The sequence below is a fragment of the Amaranthus tricolor genome, chromosome 7, assembly GCF_026212465.1.
Source record: "Amaranthus tricolor cultivar Red isolate AtriRed21 chromosome 7, ASM2621246v1, whole genome shotgun sequence".
Taxonomy (NCBI): domain Eukaryota; kingdom Viridiplantae; phylum Streptophyta; class Magnoliopsida; order Caryophyllales; family Amaranthaceae; genus Amaranthus; species Amaranthus tricolor.
In genome coordinates this window covers 19,276,414-19,299,142 of record NC_080053.1, presented here as the reverse complement: position 1 = coordinate 19,299,142, position 22,729 = coordinate 19,276,414, and the positions used below count along the sequence as shown (strand labels likewise).

At 33.6% G+C, this 22,729-nt stretch overlaps 1 protein-coding gene across 5 annotated transcripts; it reads right to left on the bottom strand.

Annotated features, from left to right (window-relative positions):
* Positions 1 to 571: 571 nt before the first annotated feature.
* Positions 572 to 22,484, bottom strand: LOC130817938 (transcription factor IIIB 60 kDa subunit). Of its 5 annotated transcripts, none has more exons than XM_057683919.1 (20): positions 22,307 to 22,484; positions 22,091 to 22,173; positions 21,110 to 21,191; positions 20,936 to 21,011; positions 17,795 to 17,880; positions 17,648 to 17,724; positions 16,107 to 16,163; positions 15,768 to 15,880; positions 14,964 to 15,043; positions 13,522 to 13,608; positions 8,961 to 9,041; positions 7,757 to 7,921; positions 7,506 to 7,655; positions 6,107 to 6,161; positions 5,915 to 6,024; positions 5,090 to 5,170; positions 3,599 to 3,733; positions 2,148 to 2,228; positions 1,848 to 1,901; positions 572 to 1,088 (listed from the first exon to the last, which is right to left on the bottom strand). In XM_057683919.1, exons 2-20 carry the CDS (start codon positions 22,159 to 22,161, stop codon positions 882 to 884), a joined length of 1,848 nt encoding a protein of 615 aa, XP_057539902.1. In that variant the 5' UTR covers positions 22,162 to 22,173; positions 22,307 to 22,484; the 3' UTR covers positions 572 to 881. The 5 variants fall into 5 exon arrangements, with proteins under 5 accessions (XP_057539902.1, XP_057539901.1, XP_057539906.1 ...); XM_057683918.1 differs by having other exon boundaries at positions 22,091 to 22,168; XM_057683923.1 differs by lacking the exon at positions 13,522 to 13,608.
* Between the last annotated feature and the right edge of the window lie 245 nt (positions 22,485 to 22,729).

Sequence of the window (22,729 nt, the reverse complement as noted above, 5' to 3'; positions counted from 1 at the left end):
TGAGTGACTATATGTTATATATATATATATTACCTAATATAATATTTTTTAAAGTAAGAAATGTACAAGATATTCACAATTTATCATTGAACATTTGTAAATATTTTGTTGCATATATATATATATATATATATATATATATATATATATATATATATATATATATATATATTATGATTATTGCGCAAGAGGATCTTCTTATTGATATTAAGGTCACCTACCATTTGTTAGCGAGTGTTTTATTTTTTGTTGGGGATATCGGAAGTCTTTGTTGCTTGATAATTTTTGGTGATGACTTATCCTGTTATACCTAGCTTAACATCCTTTAAGTATATGACCTTAAAAGTCGATCGATTACAAACGCAACAAAACAAAGCTCTACAACTTCTGAAATTGTACATAAATAAAAGTAAAAGTTACTACACCGACAAAACTGAGCTCCACAACTTCCTAAATTATACATAGATAATTGTAATTTGTAAATGATCCTTCGAAGTGTTTTTCGAAATTTCTCGGGAAACACAATATTGAGAGGGGGCATCGCTCCCCCCAAAACTTTATTCTTCTTATATAGTGTTGTAATGTATAGATATCATAATATATTTGAGAATCATATAATAATAAATGGCTTGGTGGTAAGTCAATGTTCTTACAACTAAGAGATTCAGAGTTCAAACCTTTACATCATCTTTCAAAGAAAGACTATTGTATTATATTAAAATATTCAAACCTCATTCACGCTCATTTATTTTTCCATAGGGCAAAGAATAATACTTCTATTCTAAAACAATGACGACCTTATAAGCTAGTCTAGATTCTAGAAAACCATTATAAGCTAGTCTAGATTCTAGAAAACCAATTACCAAGTGAAGCGGGTGCTTTCAGAACAAACCGTCATCAAAAGTTTCATCCTCTTCGTTGTAATATGAATCATCTTGGTAATCTCCGTGATGATTCATTTCTCCGTATTCATCCAAAGCATCTGATTCGTTCTCATTTGCTGTTTCAACTTCAGTTTTGCTACTTGATAACTCATTCTTTTCTACGTTGGTTTCCGTCTCACTCTTCTTTGAAGTATCAGGAACTATCTGCTTAGACAAGCGAAATAACAAGTGAATATACATATTCCACCAATCCTGAAACAGAAATCACAATGCTGCAATCCACCAGCATCTTAAGCCACAGATCACATTAACAATCAGCGACACCGATTACTTCTGTACAAGATTGGGTGATAGATATCAGCATTCAAATTGCTAGCCGAATAGAATGTAGTAATAATAGACAAAGGGTAGCATAAAACTATTGGAGATTTAAATGTTCATTATTAGAGTATATAACATATCCTGAAGCCTCAACTATCAACTTAAGCTTTTGGTTGAGTTGATTCCTTGACGTGGTATCAGAACCAACGTGACAAAAGTGTCACGGGTTCGAATCTCAACTATCCCTCAAATTCAAGTGGAATATTTCACGCAAGGTATAAGAAGAGTCTGTGTTGTATCAACACTTATAACCCCTGGACTCTCATATGAGGGGGCGCGTTAAAGTATATAACATATCATGGGGTCTCAACTATCAACTTAAGCTTTGGTTGAGTTGGTTCCTTGGCATTCATATTTCAATAGTCGCAATTTTCTAATGTGTAAAGGAAAAAGGTAACATCAAGAATAAACTTGCAAAAATGTTAAGTATTAAAGACAACAATCTTCCCTTCCACAAAATCCATTACAATTTTTTACAAATGAGCAACATATATTGGTTGTCTACCATTGTGAAAGATAAATGTTTTCTCGTGTAAAACAGAAAATATACTCTATAAGAATAAAGGGAAATTAAGCACTTACAGGTTCATCAAACAGTTCCTTCAATCTGTCATGGTTGAGTTTCGAACATGCTCTCTAAAACCAATAATAGATAAGTAAGCAGGAAGTAAACACAGATAGGAAATAATGACAAATATAATGCCCAAACGAAGAATGACCGACTAAATTTTGTTATTAATGTTAAAAAAGGAATAATACTGAGGTAATGCATCAATCAGCAACCAGTAAACAAAAAGACCATAGGTTGAATCAGAGAAATTCCAAATGAAAAGAAAAAATCAACATGGATTCCCATATGCTATAAACAGATTTTAGCTATACCTTTTTCAACAACATTAGATGAGCTGCTTCTGCAGCAGTTTTAGCGTTCTTTGCTTCAGCAGCTCTTTTTCGTTGACGTCCCTGGAAAGAAAATACAAAAGACATTAACAGTCACAGGTTGCCAAATTTATACCCTTAATGAAGACGTTTGACCCAATAATCTGTAAACTTAGTTCAAAATATCACCACAGCATTTGCAAAACAGGTGTTTTGATTCTATATTAATTGTTAAAGAAAAAGACTAGGACAGAAAATTGTGAATTGTCCAATCTTGATGGAGCCAAAGATTATAGTTCGTTGGTTCTATATTATAATCGAAATAGTAAAATGGTTGATCAGATAAAGCTTACTTCTTATTCATGTGAAGTTGCAGATTATTTTTGCGATCAAGGTTCAATCTTGATGGAGCCTAAGATTATAGTTCGTTGGTTCTATATTATAATCGACTGTAGTAAAATGGTTCATCAGATAATGCGCACTTCTTATTTATGTGAAGTTGCAAATTATTTTTGTAATCAAGGTTCAATCTTGATAGAGCCTAAGATTATAGTTCGTTGGTTCTATATCATAATCGACTATAGTAAAATGGTTCATCAGATAATGCACACTTCTTAGTTATGTGAAGTTGCAGATTATTTTGGTGATCAAGGTTCAATCTTGATGGAGCCTAAGATTATAGTTCGTTGGTTCTATATTATAATCGACAATAGTAAAATGGTTCATCAGATAATGCGCACTTCTTATTTATGTTAAATTACATATTATTTTTGCTATCAAGGTTCAATCGAAAACCACCTCTTTGCAATTAAAGAGGTACGATTGCAAGACCCCGGACCCAGCTTAGGGGGAGCCACTTAAAGCCATTGGTGTGATGGAGTGTAAATGAATATTGTTGACAAGAATATAAAGTTCAAGTATGTGAGGAAAAGGATACTTGCTCTTATCTGAGCCCTTGATCAACCAAGATGTAATCGGAATCCAAGCAAACACTTAGCAACAAGATCCAACATTTCTCTCAAGTTCCAAAAGAAATTAATGTTTTGACACATTATTTGGGTGCAAATGATAGGCAGGTCCCAAAAGAAAAAGGAAACAAGAAAATAGATTAAAGTGGCAAGTCACTCCTTTGAACCACTCAACCACCTTCTAAATTCCTGCTTTGTTTTTGAGAGGCTTCCCTTAAAAAGATAACATCCCCAACTAAAATCCCTCATATTTTTCTGGAACAGTAGCATAAGAGTCCTTTGGTTTATTTCCTCTACCCAAAAAAATAATATGAACACATTTAAAAAAAAAAAGAATGATGTCTAAAAAAAAACATTTATTGGGAACATAGTGTGATATGACCGACATAAGTGCTTTACTTAGTAGCACACAAAAAAAAAGGAAAAAAGGGCAAGCAGCAACAGTTCTACACAATGGCAAGCTAAGCACTATGAAATGGAATTTACCTTTTTCAACTTCTCATAATTTGCAGCAGTTTCTTCAGCTAGTTTTTTGGCCTCAAGCATCTCTGCCGAGCAATTCTCAAAGTTGCCCATCATTGCTTCCTTAGCAGCTTTAGCTGCTTCTTTAGCTGCTTGTTCCTGCAAGTTACACATTAAATACCAAGAGGATAGAGTAACAACTACAATTTGAAAGCCTCAATCCCAACAACTGGGATCATAGAGTAACAAAAAGCAAAAAATTCAAAGGCAGAGAAAATCAAATGTCGAGTAAAAGCAACAAATAAACAAAGGATATACTATCGAGATAGACTCTAGGCTAGTAGACAAAATCAAAATCATAAGTATATCTGAATCTCCGGTCAATAATAACAGTATCTTCTTCCAATCAATAATAACTTAAACATTAACAATAATGACTAGGCCTTAACACAAAACTAGCAGGTCGGTTACATGAAGCACAAGTTTATTTCTTGTGAGATATGGACGTCCACAAAATCAACCTTTTTCATTCATTTTTGTCTATTGCTATCTGTTCGACCCCATTTCTTCATATCAACTATCACTCCAGCCAATCACGTTCAGCATAACGGTAGTATGACTTTCTGATAACCGATCCCTTACCTGTGCTCCAATGAAAAAGCCTATGTCCATATTAAATACAATGAATGACTTTCTTGATTCTATATACTTGCAAAGAGTTTTAGCAAAATTTGCCCATTAATGTCTTACATTAGCAGTTTAAAAACTAAAATTATAAAAATATATTGGTATTTTGAAAAACGTAATCGAGATGTATCTTACAAGCCCCCATTTATATAATAGTCAATATTTATGGTCAAAGTTTGCTAAATGAAGTCAAGAATCGCAAATACTAAATTGGATAAAGTACAACGCGTCTTGTATAAGACTGACTTACGGTGAAACGACCTCAAAACAAGAAGCCTATAAGCTAAAAGTTTTTATTATTGGGCTCCCAAGTATGAGGCATGTCTCACGGGGATACCTTTTCATACAAAAATTTGTGGATAAAGTATTACTACTAACTACAGTTTATCCAAAACATAAAAAATAGCAGCCAATATATTGTACATGCATATAAAACATCTCCTATGCCACGCTCAATAAGGTAAATTCTCCTCTGCTTCCACTCTTGCCCAAATTCAGTTACCTTTAGAAGGTCCTCTGATTTTCTTGGCTCAATCTTTCATAGATACACAGTACTTTGGCAATAATATAAAACTATATTTATTAACAACTTGCAGTTCAAGTACAACCCTTTACGAAAAAGACTGACAACATTCAATACCAAGACAACATAAATCAACCTAATCTTTTTCAAATCCGCTAAATACTTCAGTCATCCCTTAATAACACAACACTGTTTGTAAATATGTGAGAACTTTTTCAGAAAAGTATTGCATCATTTTATAGAGGAAGTAGGTCGTAGCACACATGAATAATATAATAAAAGGGGAAGCAGACTATTATTCTTACCTCAAGGTACTCCCGATTTAAATCCTCCCAAATCATCTTCTTTAAGCGCTGCTCCTCTTCATTATGCAAGTAGCCAGCAACCTAGAAGCCCCCCAAGTTCAAAACATCAACAAGGTGTTAGAGCATTACTCCAGGACGGCTTTTACAGACACGGCATGAACTTTAAACAGAAGCTTGGCAAAAATTTTACTTTACTGCCAAAAGCAGCAGAGTTCTTTGAAAATTAATAAAATAGAAGTACAATTCGTAAAAGATACAGAAGCAAATATCACCCAAACAATATTCCATAACCACAATGCCATTAAGTGGCTCCCACCTAGGGTGGGGGTTTGGGGGGTCAAATGTATGCAACCTTACCCTTGTTAGTAATAAAAAGAAGAAAATATCACCCAAAACAGAAAATAAAGGTAAGCCAAGAAGATTGCTAGTGTGTGTGTGTGTGAGTGTGTGGAAGTGAATAAGGAACCATCAGAAATATATCAAATGAAAGGATTAGACTCATCAACTAATTCTACTAGTAACTGCCTCACTGCAACTCCCAACTTAGAGTTGGGCACCTTTTACTTCTTGCTCTCCTTGGGAATCATATCTAGTACTCAGTTTTCAGCTCAAATTGACCGGTTTACTATATGGTTTTCAAATCAGGTCCATCAACATTCCAAGTGCAGCAGCTCACTTAAAGTTGCATCTTTGGAAAAAATAAGACAATTCCAAAGAGATAACTGAAGGAAAATTGAGTCAAGTGCCAAGTGACACTTACAAATGAAAAGACACTGCAGTAGAACACAAACATAAATTGAAAAACCAGCAAAAGAAATTAACTACCTCATCATCATCAATGTCAGAAAGGTTTTCTGGTTCCTCATCTTCTATGTAATCAGCTTTTCTAGAATCCTCAATAACACTGTCTACATCCTCATGCCGATCTTTTGCTCCTGATAAATCACACGAATTGTAACAACCGATTTCTGAAATGTAAGTATGTAGCTTGAAAGGTAAAGAAATAACAAGCACAACCTGCTGCAGCTGTTTGATCAATGCCATCAGCACCAAGTGTTTCTTCTTTCTCCATCTACACGCACGTATTAAGAGTAAATGAAGTATAATTATTCACAAAAACAGTGAAGTGTCCAGAAAAAACATATTGCAACAGGACATCCAAACAAACAGCACAAGTGCACAACAGGTAAGTATGTGAGAGCAGCAAACCATGAAGAACAGAAGATCTCTTTCTAAATGACTCACGAAAAATTTATAATTCCTAAGAGTAAGAAATAACATATATAACACATGTTGACAGAACATGAGAAACTAAACAAGACATATATTTTTATCATTATCATTTTTATAATAGCAACCTTGATTTAAATACAACACATAACACACATGTATCTCACTCTAGAATGTGATAATATCAAAACCATAGACTAATGAAAAAGAAATCAACAAGTAAAAACAAGAAGCAAGTCAGTCATCTTCAACAATAACATCAGAGCCTAAATACCGGAAGATTGAGAAGAATAAATCATCTTGCACATCAAAATTTCTTAATCTTGTAGAAGCTATGAAAAAAATAAAATAATACCACAAACATTGTTATTAAAATCTCGATTATGATCTATGATCCTACGCTAGAATCCAAAACAAAGCGAGCAATTCTGATCATAAGTAGAATCATAAAGTTGGTAGAATTTACCGATTCTAATTGGAGTGTAATTTTGAGAATTAAGATCGTAACACGATTCTACAATCCAATCCAACCATTTTAGTTTAAATCATTATTTTTGTTTCTTATGTAACATGTTTCACTAACTTTTTTCACATACATACATGTTTTAAATATTCCATATTAAGAATTTTTTTGCTTTATCGATACGGAGTTTTAAACTACTTAATGAAAGTTTGTTCCATTTCATTCTAAATTATAAAGTCAAAAAAACTCTAACTCGCAAATTTAAACTTTTGAATTGAATAATTTTGACAATGTACTTAATACTTCAGCATATTCAAGCTTATTTGTAGGTTTGTACAATCTTATAATTCAATCTTACTTCTCTAGACAATACCAAGTGGAATCCCGGCCCAAAAAAAATCTAGGAAAGATGCATGTGGGTCATTCTATATTCCTCCAGCATGTACCAAAATCAACATTGCTACCTCTACCAAACTTGTAAGCTTAACTGATGTACAAGAAATCCACGTTTCACATTCGATATTCTTTTGAAGTTGATATATAACAAGAATCATAGTGTCAAGAAAAAGTTCAAGACAGACAATTTTCATAGACAGTCTGCTCTAGGAAAAAAATACAGGGAACAAGATATGGGCATACAACAGTTTAAAATTAAGCACTTGATGAAGCAAACGATGCAGTTACAAATTGATGAATAAAGTTGAAGGAAACAATGGGCAGTACCTTTTTTAAACTGTTCTCCACACGGGCAGGTTCCAAAAGAGTATTAGCAGACATTTCATTTGCCAATGCCTTCGCTGATCTTTCTCTCTCAGCACGCTGGAAAGCTGGAGGTTCTGAGCCCCCACAAAGACCTCCTGAAATTCTTATAAACTGCATCTCCACCAAACATGACCAGAATGTTCAGCTATTGGACCAGAAAAAACAAAATGACTACGGGAAGAGGCATAAACCTTAATGAAAGTAGAAAGTACCTCTTGATAACAAGATTTACAAAGCCCATGAGCGAAATGAGGCTCACCAGTATCCTTATGTTTACAAAGCAAATTATCTTTAGACATGCTACTCTCAGAGCTTATGTATTTTATTGCACTAGAGCATTCCTCAAGTTCCAAAGCTTTTTGGTTGAATTCCTCTATCTGTTACATCGAATACACTGTGACAAACTAATCTGCAAGAAACAAAAAAATGACACTTTCACAAGCAAAAGAACTCTAAAGAAACAACCACAATGCACACAACATCCCCCAGATGCAAACTACAAAAAAAGTGATTTCCTTCACCTAATGAACCTCAGCCTAATCCAAATTTACACAAATCCCATGAGAAAGCAAAATTTCATATCCAGATATTTCTGGAATCTGACATATATCAAGGGCAACGATGATGTGGCCTGGCTAGGAAAACGGCAAATAACATGATTACCAAGTAAAAGCCACTTTCTGTGGTCACACACGAGGAATATGACAAAGACCGACTTTTGGAAAGTGATAAAAATTAAGAGAATACCATTAATGTAATGTTTCTTGCCATATATATAAATTTATTACCATATTAGAAGTTTTATATTATACAATTAGAAACATAACAATTATTTTGGATTTCTACAAAGGGAAAATATAACATATTAAATGGGATGAAGGGAGTATACATTCTGCTGTCATATCAGAGGCACCAAAAGAAGGGCAATTTCAGAAGAAATTTTTTTTTTTGTTATGTGAACTTTTCTTAATTCTATTGTTTGTGTTGAGTAGTAGAATCCTGAGCATCTTTCATGCATGGGTAGAATAAGTGGAAAGGGGAAAAGAAAGAATGAGGCACATATGCATGTACTCTTTTGTTGGCCTTTTTGGAGAGATACAAATCTATCGTAAAGTTTGTACTGTAAACATAGTGCTAGTCATCAACCAAGCATCCTCCCTAAATCTTCTTCTCCTTATTCTTTTTTGTTTCATACATACTATTTTGTGATTTATTTGCTTATAAAATAGAATTGGCTTTTGATAACTTGATCCTCTGTACAGTATAGTGGCCACCAAAGACAATAGCACTCTCACACACAGATATAGATGACCCCAGCTAAACTATGAATTGACAGTTAAAATCAAGAACTCAGAAAGCAACAATGTAAACAAAAAAGGAAAACGAAAAAAGGAAAGATGCATAACATTTACACACCGTAAGGCAGCCTGATTCTGTTTCCTCAAATTCAATTAACCTCTTGGTCAATGTGGCTTCACAAATATGAACAACCTTTACCTGCAACAAGAAATTCGTAAATGTAGACCAGATATCAGCATCCTTAAAGCTCAGCAAGATGTATTCTTAATAGAGGATGAAACTTTCAAAAGCAATCATTATTTGCTTTAACATACAATCATTTTGAAATTTGAAGTCATTCCTATGTCAATAGATATGCTTCAAGAATCTGAGACCTATCTTTTCACTTAATACTGTTTTCAGATAATAGTCCAGTCAAAAAATAAAAAAGACCATATCAACATTGAAAAGAAACAAGCAAAGCAAGTAAGCATCCAACAGAAGAACGGTCTAACCATGCAAGAGAAATGCGCTGACCAGTATGAAAAAAACAAATCACAATGTTGAACAAACAAATGAAAAATAATCAAGAAACGATAGTTTTAAGCAACAACACCACATCCTTAATCCCAACGAAAAGGGGTCGGTTACAGATTCCAAAATAAATCAACATGAGAGATCGACGCTAACAAAGATTACATTTTAGTCAACTCCATCTTCAAAATTAGTCCACAACTAAGAAAATCAATTTCAATTATCATATACATATTCTTCTCTTCCGTGAATTTTAATTGTTGTTATATGCTCCTATAAATCCCAATTTTTCATGTCATTCTTTGCTCATGTTATCCACGTCATTTTGACATATCTTTTTCTTGTTTAAGTTCCTCAAAATTCACACCTTCCACTTTTTTCTAATTGGTGCACTTTTTGTCGTTCTTTGAATATGACCAAACCAGCATAATAGATCTTTTTTCTCATTTTGTTTTCAATACCAATGCTTCAAAGACTTTTTTATATCTTAATTTAAATCATATCCTTTAATGTGTGTCCACTTACATACGAATCTTAACACCTCCATCTTTCTATCATTATCTCTTCTAAAGGCCAAATATTGTGACTCATATAGTAACTTTGGTCGTAGCAATCTAGTTGAATTTTCCCTTTGACCTAAAAGGCACACCTTAGTCGTATAATATTTCAATCGCAACTCTCCAATTCAGCCACCTGCACCAACTCTATGTTTAAAATTATTAATCAATATCTCCATTTTAGTGAAAAATTAAGTCAAAGTATTAGAAACACTCACTTTGAAATTTAAATATTATAGAAGTACAAAAGCAAAATATATTACGTCTTCAAAGCCAAAAACAAGTGACACAAAAGAAAAAAAGCAAGAAAGGAAGTTGGTTGCTCAAATAAAAAATTTGTAATTGAGTAATGGGCTTCTTCAAATAAGCTTGTATCTCAAAAGAAAACCAAAAATAGTATAAGTGCCCTACATCCTAAAACATGACCATATAGCTCCCAATCATTCACAAAGCAAAAGAAAAGCATTTAAGTGTTACATGACATTAACCACATTTATAACTTCCACCATAGTTACATGGAACATGGAACGTAGCCACGTTCCGCGATCCAGAAGCGTCCGTCCCCAATCACCACGAAACGCGTTCCAAATCGCTCAAGTTGACGTCCCGGTGTAGAAGACCTTTTTTAAAAGGAAATTTTGGCCTTCATTTACAAATTAAAGAAAAAGAAGGGAGAAAAAAATGAGATGAAACCTAGAAATCTAAAAAAATTCCACTTGAAAAAGATTTCTTAAACCAAAATAATCATTTCAATTTAATTTTTTTTTCAAATATATATTTTATACGTATCTTATACCCATCATTTCCAAGTCAATCTAGGTTTCGTTCCGTGTTCCCATTTCCATTCCCCGTTCCAAACCAAATGCCGTCCTAGGTAACAATGACTTCCACGCCTATCATCACATTGTCTAGGCAAGAATAAAACAAACAGGTTGATTTTGATTCTCCTTGATAGCAAATATTATTTGCAACTTTAAATTAGAAAGTACACATAATTCAATGAGTCTTTTTGTATAGTCATTAGGAATCAAAACCAATGAACTAAATCTTTGGCTCCATCTAGAATAGATAAATGTCTAACTAGAAAAATTCATTCAAAGAGACACATGTCTTGTGATGATTATTTTATTTTCATCAAGAGATATGATCAAAACTACAATTAGAGATCCCAAATTATTATTCAAGACAAATAGTAGGAAGATACAACATCCTCTTCCTTTCAATCAAATCTTTTGAATCCTAAGAGCCTTATGTCTACTACTTAAATTTCTCTGCCATAGAAACATCAGCGTGACCAAGTTTGATTATATATCGAGTACATTGGGTAGTCACATATGGAAAAATGATATTGAAGTATGGAACCCCTCAACAATCTCAAACTCAAGAAAAATGAAAAAATCACGACTACACTTTTATAGTCGTAAGGCCATTATAAGATGTAAAATGCACTAATTCACACATGTAACATGGTCCAAAAAAATCACACCGTTTCTCTATCTTCTTAATACTGAACAACTACATTGCCAATGGTACTATCCTTAAAACTTAATTATCTTACTTTTCTCGAGTCTCATCAAAACAAAGGTTGTACCCAATAAAATAATTATGGGAATCAAACTTTTTCCTATCTAACATAAGTAGGTAAGATAAAGTAAGCCTATCTTTTAATCTTTCACTAGGATCTTCTTGACAGTTGCTTAACCAAATTAATTTTCTTTACAGGAGCCTGGTTTTCAAATTTCCCTAGGAGTGAATTAAGAGTTAAGACGCAATTACCTTTCAAGAAAGTCAAGAAATCATGACAAACAAGAACATCAGTTGTAATGTAACCAAATACTTGTTAAGAAAGGCATCTCCACGAGAAACTCAGCTCCCCCGTTCTGGTTCCAGTTCTATGTCATACTTCATTAACAGTTCACTCCACAAGAAATGCAAATCTCACTGATCTAATGATTTAACTTTTGAAAACTGCTCCACACACCATTTGTTACTACAAAAAAAAAACCTTAATCTATTCTTTACTCTAAAAGTTAAAACCAACTTAGGAAACCATCAAGTCTTTAGAGAAGTCAACCATAAGAAGAAACCTCGTATTGAATCTTTCACAAGCTAAAAGATAAATAAGAGGAGAACAAGGCCCATTGACACAACCCAGTAAAAGAGAGGGGAGGCTCACTTGACTGCGGTGAAGGCCACATACAACTCATTGTAGGTTGTTGCGCCTAAAGGTGTTCATAACCAGGTACTCGACATTTCAGATATCCTGATACCTAGTTAATCAGATAGTTCTTTGAACGACCCGTGTCCCAACCAAAATCATCTGGGTATCCAGTTATTGTAACCCAAATAGTTTGAATCAAACATCAGGTACCCCGTTTTAGTACATAAGCGTCTTCAAAATGATATAATTTTAAAATAATGATAATAATAATTGGATAGTGACGTAAAGGAACATCTTCAAAATGATGAAAGTATTATTTAAAAATATGATCAATATCTAGTGGAAGATGTTGAACCTTTTAAATAACAAGTGAATACAGTAGCGGAACATGGCAAGATGCAAGACAAAAATATTGACAATACAGTAGCTGAAGGTGGAAGCAATAGTTAAGATTGAGAAGCAGCAATTAAACAATAACTAAAAAACTTCCAATGCAGCTTAATAAAAAAATCAAAAAACTTAGAATTTTATTTTTAATTAGTCAACTGGTACCCGACCCAGAAATTCAAACTTTTTTCCCAAAAATGACCCGCCATATTAAATTGGGTCAATCGGGTCGGTTTTTTTAAACACCCTTATAGTTGTGTCAGTAAGAGGGGTGCGAGCTTGCCAAAGCTTTGTTTCCCCCTTGACTAAGCGCATCGCAAGCCGTCAAGCACACAATTTAAACCTACTTTAATGTTGATAGCTACGTACCTCATACTAGGAAATGCTAAAGGAATTGTGAATTGCTAAATGTTTCAGGTTTGGATCGAAATTTGTCAATTACAAATGAATTCCAGTTCAAAGCTAAATTTGTAAAACCGTCCTAAATAATTACAATCAAAATTCACTTAATGATGGGTTCAATCACATATAACATTATGGATTAAATTAACAACAAACTACATTGGAAATTTTAGGAAGTTACAAAATTCCCAAACTAACTTCATGGGTTCAAGAAGCAAGGAACATGGTAAAACAGAAAAAAGCAACAAGCAAACCAAGGTTGTGTCCTGATGTTAACAAACATCAATACAAAGGAGCGTTACACAAGAATAACCTAGGAAGCTCAGTTTCAGGTACTTGCTTTGTCAATTATTCTAGAGATGAGCATGAAATTTCTCAAAAATATTTTATCTGGGGACACAACACTTCAAAAAAATTCTTCTAAATAGTAGTTTTCTATCGTTCTTTTGGTAGACCAAATTTTATTAAAGAAAAAAGAAAAGATTTAAAACATATGGCTACAAAAAACTAAAATGATAGTAAAACGTATGGTTACTCAGTTTGTGGGCTTTTCTTTTCTATTAGCTCTACTATTCTGATTCAACTTGTTCACTACAAATTCAGTAAAATGTTGATTTGTTCTATAGTTTCCAGTGCTTAAGCAAGTAAGACTACTCACTATTTGTGTCTTTGAAAACTTGAAACCGTGCGAAAGAGCAGATATGTACAGTGCTGCCCCACATAAGCCACTAGGTTTTCTTCCTGTCTGCAAATTATGGAATTGTCACATAGAGAGACATCACCGTAAAAAACTAAGTAAAGAAAGCAATGAAATACAAAAAAATGAGTAGGAATATAGCGTAGACCATTTTAGCGTTCAAATTGTTGATTTACTTATTGGCTCCAAGCTAATAAATTGATTTTACAAAGTATTAAAAACACTTAAAAACTGCAGCAATTGTTACCATCACTAAAGCCATTGCACATATAAGCATTACGACATTATTTTTGAAAGTCTTGGCGCAAAACTAGGATATTCTCTTACCCATAAGACGTGACTGGATAATTCAGTGACCTTTCACTTCTATAAAGATAGTATTGACACATGTCAAAGGGAACAGTTCACACAAAGCATAAAAAGAATTGATGTATTGTGAAGCTAAATCAGTATAATGGTAATGTCTTATCTAAAAAAATATATTATTAAAAATGAGTACAAGATAGGAAAAAGTATCCTCATATTAAACGATCTTCTCAAGTCCATTATTAAAGACTCGAGTTATTTTAAGTTATAAAGATCTTCATTTTATTCTCTTGGCTAAAATCAAAAAGTATATTTGCCAATCTTGTCTTTTAAAGGTACAAACACCAACCAATTAGCTTGGTAATTGCAATGGTTTCACATTGTAATGATTTAAGTCAGATTTCATTATCCACCAATAACATCTACCTCAAAGGACATTAGTACATACGAGACATTTAGTTTGTTAAAGGCCAATTGATTCAAAGAATCAATAACAAGAACAAGATGTATTTACGAACTAGCCAAATTTTGTAGAATTTCTTCAAAAGCAATATAGAAATCATGAAGAGTCCTCTAATAGAGTAAACCAAAGAATTGGTAGCTAGTATTTTGGAACGTGCAGCGTTACGATATGCTTTCCTTCTAGCTGAAATAACCAAAACATCACGTTACAAGTGGTCTATATGGAAAACATGCATATTGCACAGTTTTTTTGGAGGGGGATAATATTCATAATTAAATACAACATTGATTAGAGAACAGTTCCAAAATCCAAATAAGTTGTACATCTACAACAACAAAGCAGGAGATGGCTACACAACACTCGTAGTCCTCTATTAGTCTATTGTGCATTTGTTCTTTACACGAATTTCCGCATTGAAGCACGCAAAGATCAATATTGATGAACATGGAAAATATCAATTATAAATTTTGAACTGGGAATTCATGTGGAAGAAATTTGGCCCTCTGAATCCACTTCGTCACACCTCTGAATCCACTTTGTCACAACACAATTTTCAATGTGATCACAACCATACATTTTAGTCCTTCACCATCAGAAAATTAACCAGTAAAGAAACGGCTAAACAAATATATACCTGCATCCAATTTAGTTTCATACTGGCCATAATCCGTAAAGCAGTCTTCTCGACCTCAAGGTTCGTCTCTCCCAGCAAACCTACAAATAATCAAGAATTACAGGATCTCATTTCTCAACATGTCAAATAACATAAGAGTATGAACTTCTTAACATCAGGTGTAAAAGTGAATCCTACCTTGCTAGCATAAATAAATGTGAAGAGGAAATCAATTCAAAATCATATATTTTCATCATGTCAATGCAAAGTGTATCAAATAGTCAACATCATAACCTATGAAGTATCAACCCACATGGGGATTAAATCACATAGATTATTAACCACCAACCACTATAAAGAATCTAAAGTAAGAAAGATTGACCAAGTTGACAAAACACCAGAAATTAAGAAATGAATAATAGAGCTAATTTAGTGCAAGTGTGCAACACTAAGAAAGTTACAGCAGAAGGAGATATTAGTCAGTAGACCAACAACGAGTTTTACTCTCACCATATTGGGATGTTGGTGTCAAGAAAGATGTTCGGGCCCTTCGAGTGTATTATGTAAATGGTCATACCACATCTTAAACAGACTTTAAAAAGAGCAATTTTTGAAGTGTATAAAAATGTCAATTTGAAAATAAACATATTCTTAGGATAGACATAAAGACATTGTAGGAAAGCTACAATGGAGCAAGGAAGTAAAAAACAACCAACATTCCGTTGATTGCGTAAAAGAATGTTATATACAAACTGTGGCAGACTCAAGAACATAAGACATTAAAAAATCAGTAGAAAATGGAACCAAAAAAACAAGCACACTTACCATTTGCGAACCGATGAATAAACAAACTGGGATCTACTAGTTTTTGGACAATTGGGTGTTCTTGAAGATGCAATACTTTGCACAGCTGCAAAAATACAGCACCTAACACATAACTGCAGTGCATATTAGATCATGACATGCAAAAAAAACATAATATTTTGATGATGAAAATATTATAAGAATACATGCAAAGAACGATGCGTCAAATTCATGCACATGCACATGCACATGCACATGCACATGCACATGCACATACACATGTACATGCACATGCACACAAGTATAAGCATTCACTATTCAGACATACATAGCATGAGAGCAGAATAACAACATCCTTACACATTGACTCGCAAGAACTCGGAAAATTCAATAAGAAGGAAGGGTTTGTCGTTATCCCTGCACATAGAAGTTTCAAGCATCAACTTAGCGAAATTGTTCACCTCTATGTTGCAAAATGACTAGGAAGTGAAATGATACATATCATGGTTAAAGATCTAAAATAATTTACATCAACCTTCAATTCATTGAGAATACCAATAAACTTCGTATTGGTATCAATCTCTAATTAGCTCAATATAGCAGTTTAAAGCCTTCAAAGTAGTTTCACAAAAATATTTAAACCATTGGAAGAGATTTATATAATAATAATGATCGATATACTACTTTCTAATGGGGTTGTTAAAACTTGTATGTTAAGATGGATTAGTAGACATACATCAAAGACTAGAGTTGAAATGAAAACATAAGAAGATATTTAATAAAAAGAAGAAAAAAAATCATTTAAGATAGTCTTGTCATTGCAAAGAAGACCAAAAAATGCAGCACATAACAAGTGGAATGATTAAACCTTGAGAAGTTTTGACGAGAAGGAGGTAGATCGAAGATGATGTCATAACAAAATTGAAGGACATAAAGAATTAGGATTTGGAGGAGCATTTGACAATATATAGGAATAAACAGAGGAGAAAATATATGTGGACATGATGGAATAGATTTTTTAATGATTGCAGATTAGTATTAAAGATAGCTATATAATGTAAAATCTTTGATAATGACAATCTCTCACATTAATTTGTTGTGGTCCATGAAGATAACTCAATGTTGTTGGAATTAAGAATTTGACATTCTTATTATTGACGTTGTTGAGTTTATGAACTATCAACTTCAACATCATATAGACAAATAGTCATTTCAAACAAAGAAAGACCATATGATTCCCTCATGAACATCACATTTATCCGAAAATTGCATTCTAAGTCGTAAATCTTCCCGTTTAAAGTTTCTAAGAGATCACTTGTTTAACATGAGAAGTAAATTCTCATAGGAAGTCTTAATTCCTAGGAATTAATTTCCTTTGTCAAATTTCTAGGAATTTACTAAAATTGTTTGTTTAATATCAAGAAACTTTAAGTTCCTAGGAACTGCTAATTAACAAGGGGTGGTCATGGTTATTAAATTTCTAATAAGTATGCAAAGTTATAGTTCCTAGGATGTCAAGCAAAAAACTCAATTATTAACTTCCTAGGAATATTGAATTCCTAAGGAATTTAAGTGCAAACAAACAACATGTAAGGTAAAGCACTAAGCATCACAACTTCAAGAGCTCAAATTACTACAAAGATTTTTCTTCCATGGTCTCTTTCTAGTCCATAGAAGAAAAAAAAAAAGAAATATAAGAGATCAAAACTTAAGAACAACAAAAAATCTTTATTCTTTCCCTACAACCATTAACAACAAGAGCACAACCACAGCCTTTGCACCTTTTTTTTTAAGTAAAACTAATCTATGAGTAATCATAGATCATTGGAAGTTCAAACAAACAAATTGGATTCATGTTGAGAAAATAAGAAAAATAGTTTAAAGATATTGGTTTGACTTACCGACATGCAATGTAAAGACAAGCACCTTGAACTAGATCACGTGGACGTCCCCGCACGAAATTCTTGTCAAGCGCAATCTTTTAATAAAGCCATATTAGTCGATATGTACACAAATACGACTAAAATTATAGCTTCTTAACAACTCACTTCATAGAATCGTACTGCAGGACGCACTATTCGGTCTCCACCATCCACACTCAAGCTTTCAGCCATGTGAGTGATGTCATCATAGGCTGCAACAAAAGAGAAGAAGTTGAAATCAAATATTATAAAGAACAATCCAGACAAAGTCCAGAGTTCAGCGTCCAGCGTCATGAACACATAAAACAACACTACATTCTAGCAGGGTTAGGACACCTCTGTATTGTTTCCCATCTTTCAAAAATGAGCAATGAGATTGGAATAATTGCTTAGTTGTTAAGAAGAGGGAAATAATCAACACAATTGAAAACTCCCACAAGATGTAATTTAAGAATCCAGAAAAATTTTCATTGGAAACCTATACTAATTCTTGGTATTCATACAATAGGCCATATACATAGAGTACCTAACCAAAACCTCTTGTTCCAACTCAAAAGTACAACATTTTCCTTTTTTCAAAATGAAAACACGCCATCTATTTCTAAAGTTATACAAATATTTTGTTTCAATTAATGAAAATCATGGTCTAGCAATTCTAAGCTTTCTATCTTGGTGCAATGGAAGTCAACTCTCCAAGGTTGCAATGATGAACTTGAGCCCATATGTTGATTAAAATAAGTTTTTTGAATCTTGTAAATAGATTTCAATTATGTTTCTTTGAAAGCCATATTACTCTTCCTATCCTTAATAATGTTCATTAGGGTTTCTGTTAAGGTTTATTCACCTATTTGAATGTTTCTTGGAATTTTCCATTTTCAAAGTCTTCTAATTTGTAGGAATTAATGCTAGATTGTTGTTCTAAAATCAAATTCATTCTATGATGTGCCAAGAAGGAGGCTCGTGCAATGGGCTAAGCTTAAATTCACACTTAAAATCTAAGGGAAGAAAGTCTTTAAGCATAGAATTCTAAGACTAAAGCTACAAAGGATCCAACGTGATAAATCCCAAAGAGTCGTCTAGCTACATCCGAAAATTTCAAGTTTCAGTTCAAGTTGGCGTAAGTTTAGAAGTTTAAATTCAAAACATCTAAGACCAAGTCCTAAGGCGCGAAAGTAAGAGCATGATTATGAGTCAAATGTTAAAAATCCAAACCATCCTGATGACTGATCAACAAGTCAACTGGACTTCAGATTCAAGGAGCTTTATAAGCCTAAGAGATCACACACCTATTCTCAAGGAGCTTCATAAGCCTCCTTTTAACGGAGGACACCATAGTGCAAAAATGCAGTAGCGGGTCACTGTTGCGGCAACAAACACGTTGATGATGCAGGTTTCGTACCGTCAAATATCGATCGAAGCATGAAATATCACTTCGAACGGCCTAGAATGCATTTTTTACACCTTTACGATGCGAGTGATACTGGTTCGGTGATTTCGAAAACAATACAATAATTAGAGTACAGCACAGCCTTGTTTATGCGCTATGGATCACACACATCCTTCAAAATCATGTCAAATTTCAACTCATGATTAATCCAATATCTTTTGAATGAGTCAAGCGGAAAAAGAGGAGCAAAGATATGTATCCGTGTGAAAGCAGTCGTGTGACCAAGCTACATCTTTTCATTTTTTTTTTATTGTTCTTTTTTGTCATGTGTTTAATTTTCAAATAGTTAGGTGTCAAACTTAGGTAGAATTAAATTTGGGAAATTACACATGGTAACCCTGAGGTTTTAGGTTTTCCACGTGGTAACCAAAACTTTTAAAAAATCCACGCGGTAGCCCTGAGGTTTACCAAATTCTACCACTGTGACCTTTTTTGCGCATAAAACGTTAGCAAACGTCAATTTCGAAGCTTTAAGGCTGATGTACGCCAATTTATGCGACTCACCATTTTAAATTCCATCAGCTTCAACCTTTTCCCCCAAAACATAAACGCTAAAATTACCTTCTTTCATACAAAACATAATTTTCCCCTAAATTCAAATATAGTAGTTGAAATGGTGAATTAGGGCTTAGGTTTTGGGGGAAAAGGTTGAAACTGATGAATTTAAAATGTGTGAGTCGCATAAATAGGCATACAACCTTAAAGCTTCGAAATTAACGTTTGCTAACGTTTTATGTGCAAGAAGGTCACGGTGAAATAAATTGGTAAACCTCAGGATTACAGCGTGGATTTTTTAAAAGTTCTGGTCACCACGTGAAAAACCCAAAACCTCAGGGTTACCACGTGGAGTTTCCCTTTGAATTTTCTTTCAAAATTTGAACATTTATCTGTTGTATTATAAATAGCTTTTGGGCTTATGAATGAGAAATCAAGTTAAAAATCATAAAAACCTTCGAGACGTTTATGTCTTTACTTTGTCTTTCGAAAGTTGACGTGAGTCGTCCATGCTAGTTACCCTTAGCTAAGGTCACTTCGTGTTTTGAAACCTTAGAAGTTATTTAGTGGTGAAGGATTTCGAAACTAACCCTAAGAGCCAGCTATCTTTTCTATCCATCTCTTTTCTCCCAAACACATCAACCCAAAAAAGTGGTCACCTCATTATCTTTTCCCTTTCTTTCACAAATTCATCAACTAAAAAGACCAACTCTCTTTTTCCCTTCTTGGCCTCACGCCAAATCAAAAGAACAAAACATAAACCCGATATCCTTTCGTCTATTCTAAACCCTGAAACACATATCCTAATCATCCATATGTCCCCTTTACAAGAAACATCTTTTAAGGTTCAATATTAGAATCTTTCATATGCCAAACACAGCCTCAAAACCCTAACGCTATAATATCGGGCCATCAATTGATTTCTATCCAAAGACCAACATTTAATCTTTACTCTTCATCAATCCATGCCCAACACATTCCTCTATCAATCCCTTATATCAAATCCACAAGACCTTCCACATTTCCCCTCAAAATAACCTAATTTGTGAAACCTTCAACCTTTATTCCTAACATGAGTGCTGTTCGAATTAGGGTTCAACTAACTTTTCTTGTGTTAAATGTGTATCACCCGGTTTGTCACACATGCTACTACACCATCACATTATTCCTATAGTTCATGCTTTCATTTTATTCATATATGGTAAAATTGTTCTACTTTTACTACATAATATGCATTATTAAAAAAAATATCAAAGAAAAAGCAGTAATGAGAATTAGCAAAGCATAATCATCACCATAACATGACAACAATCACCACAATTTACCCCTATTTAGCGTTCTTTCTCGTGAAGCTCCTTCCTCAGCTTGTACAGTCCTTACAAAATTTCCAGCCAACTGACTCTGTAATACAATAAATCACAAAATGAATCCAAAATCAATTTTGTTTAGCAAACAAGCAAAAACAAATTTTTAAATAAAACTTCTTTAATAGCACCCACCTGCCCTGCTTGATTTTTAACAAAACTAGGCTCATTTGAATATATATCTTGCTCAACAACCTTCCCACAAACAGTGCAACATCTAACAGGGACAAAGATAAAAAAAAAATAAAAAATAAAAAAAAAGGATAAAAATGAGCATAAAAACCCAACCAATAACATAATGCTTTTAAGTAACGTAAATGACTAGTACATGACTCAAACTCAATAGAATTGTCTTGAGCCCACACATTTCAGTTGCTTTCACATATTTCACTTCATCCCCATTCAAAAGTGATTTCCAAGTATCAATAAACAAAAAGATTCAAAACAAGGTCAACATATGATTCCAAAATACAAAATAAGCACCTTTTGGGAGGATCAAGCCCTCAAAACTATAACTATTGATAGTAATGATAAATTGATGATTATATACAATTTATGCATAAAAAATTACAATGTCCTAACTTGCATTACCAATATATATAATATACTTTTGCAATCAAGGGTCAATAGAAACAACCACTTAATTAGTGCAGAGGTAAGATCTCATGTATGCTCGAGCCCATAATCTTTCCTAAGCAAAGCTATAAGTAGGGTAACAAATTGTTTTTGAATCAGTCACACAATCACTTAAACATCCTACCCGAACCAAAAGGAGAGGAAGAATCAGATTTTTTTTTACAAACCCACTGATAGTTTGGCCATAAATATGTAGATAAATTAAAATTAAAACTTAGTCTAAACTACATAAAAATGGTAAAACACCATAAAAGATAGATTTGATCAAGAATTAAACAAATAGATGGTATATACATAAAAAAAAAAAAATAAGGGTTACATAACATTAGTAAACTCACATCAAACCCAAATTCATAGTTTGGTCATAGATATCTAAACAATTTGAAAATGTTAATAAGTTTGATGAAGAATAAAGAGTCTGAATTACATAGGAAAATACACAGAAATTGAAAGAAATAGACATATAAGTAGTAAACTGACATCAAGCCCAAATCAGTTCTGGCAACTGGTGTACGTTGAGTGCAACTGCTGCACCATCTCAAAGAATTCATCCCCAACCTGTACTGTCCAACCAATAAATTGATTTACAGAAAACCCAACAAAGATAGCATACACTGAAACATGGTAAGAAGTAAAGAGAGATAATTTGTACCCAAATCAATGAAAAAGAAATCGAAATCAAGAGAAGAGAGTTACCTTTGATGGGGATAGAAATCGCTGGTGAAACAGATGAATGGAAACTGATAAATTTGGGTTTGACCGGCAATTTGCTAAGAGCAACAACAGTGAACGGGAAAGGTTTGCATAAAACCCATAAAATTTTACTTTTTACAGAAATAGAAAGATAAAAATTAAATTGGTTTGCGCGTACTACAGAGCAGCAATCGTTTTCCACAACCGCACGACATTAGATAATTTTAAGTGGAGGTGATCATGGGCGGCCCGGTCCGATTCGGCCCATAAAAAGTGAGGGTTTGGGTACCAAAATATGGTCCTATAGGCGGGGTTGGGTAGAAAATAAGTAGCCCGATTTTTTGGGACGGGTTTGGGATTTGGTGTTTGGCCCGCGGTCCGGGCCGAAAAAGTGCGTGTTCATGATTTGCATTTTAAATTTGTTTT

Excerpts from the sequence above, each read along its gene's own strand:
- LOC130817938 (XM_057683919.1), bottom strand. The coding sequence starts at position 22,161 with ATGAATTCTTTGAGATGGTGCAGCAGTTGCACTCAACGTACACCAGTT. Across the intron at positions 16,164-17,647 it reads TGTCTTTACATTGCATGTCG|GGATAACGACAAACCCTTCC; the intron begins GTAAGTCAAACC and ends TTCTATGTGCAG. Across the intron at positions 15,044-15,767 it reads TATTCATCGGTTCGCAAATG|GTTTGCTGGGAGAGACGAAC; the intron begins GTAAGTGTGCTT and ends GATTATTTGTAG.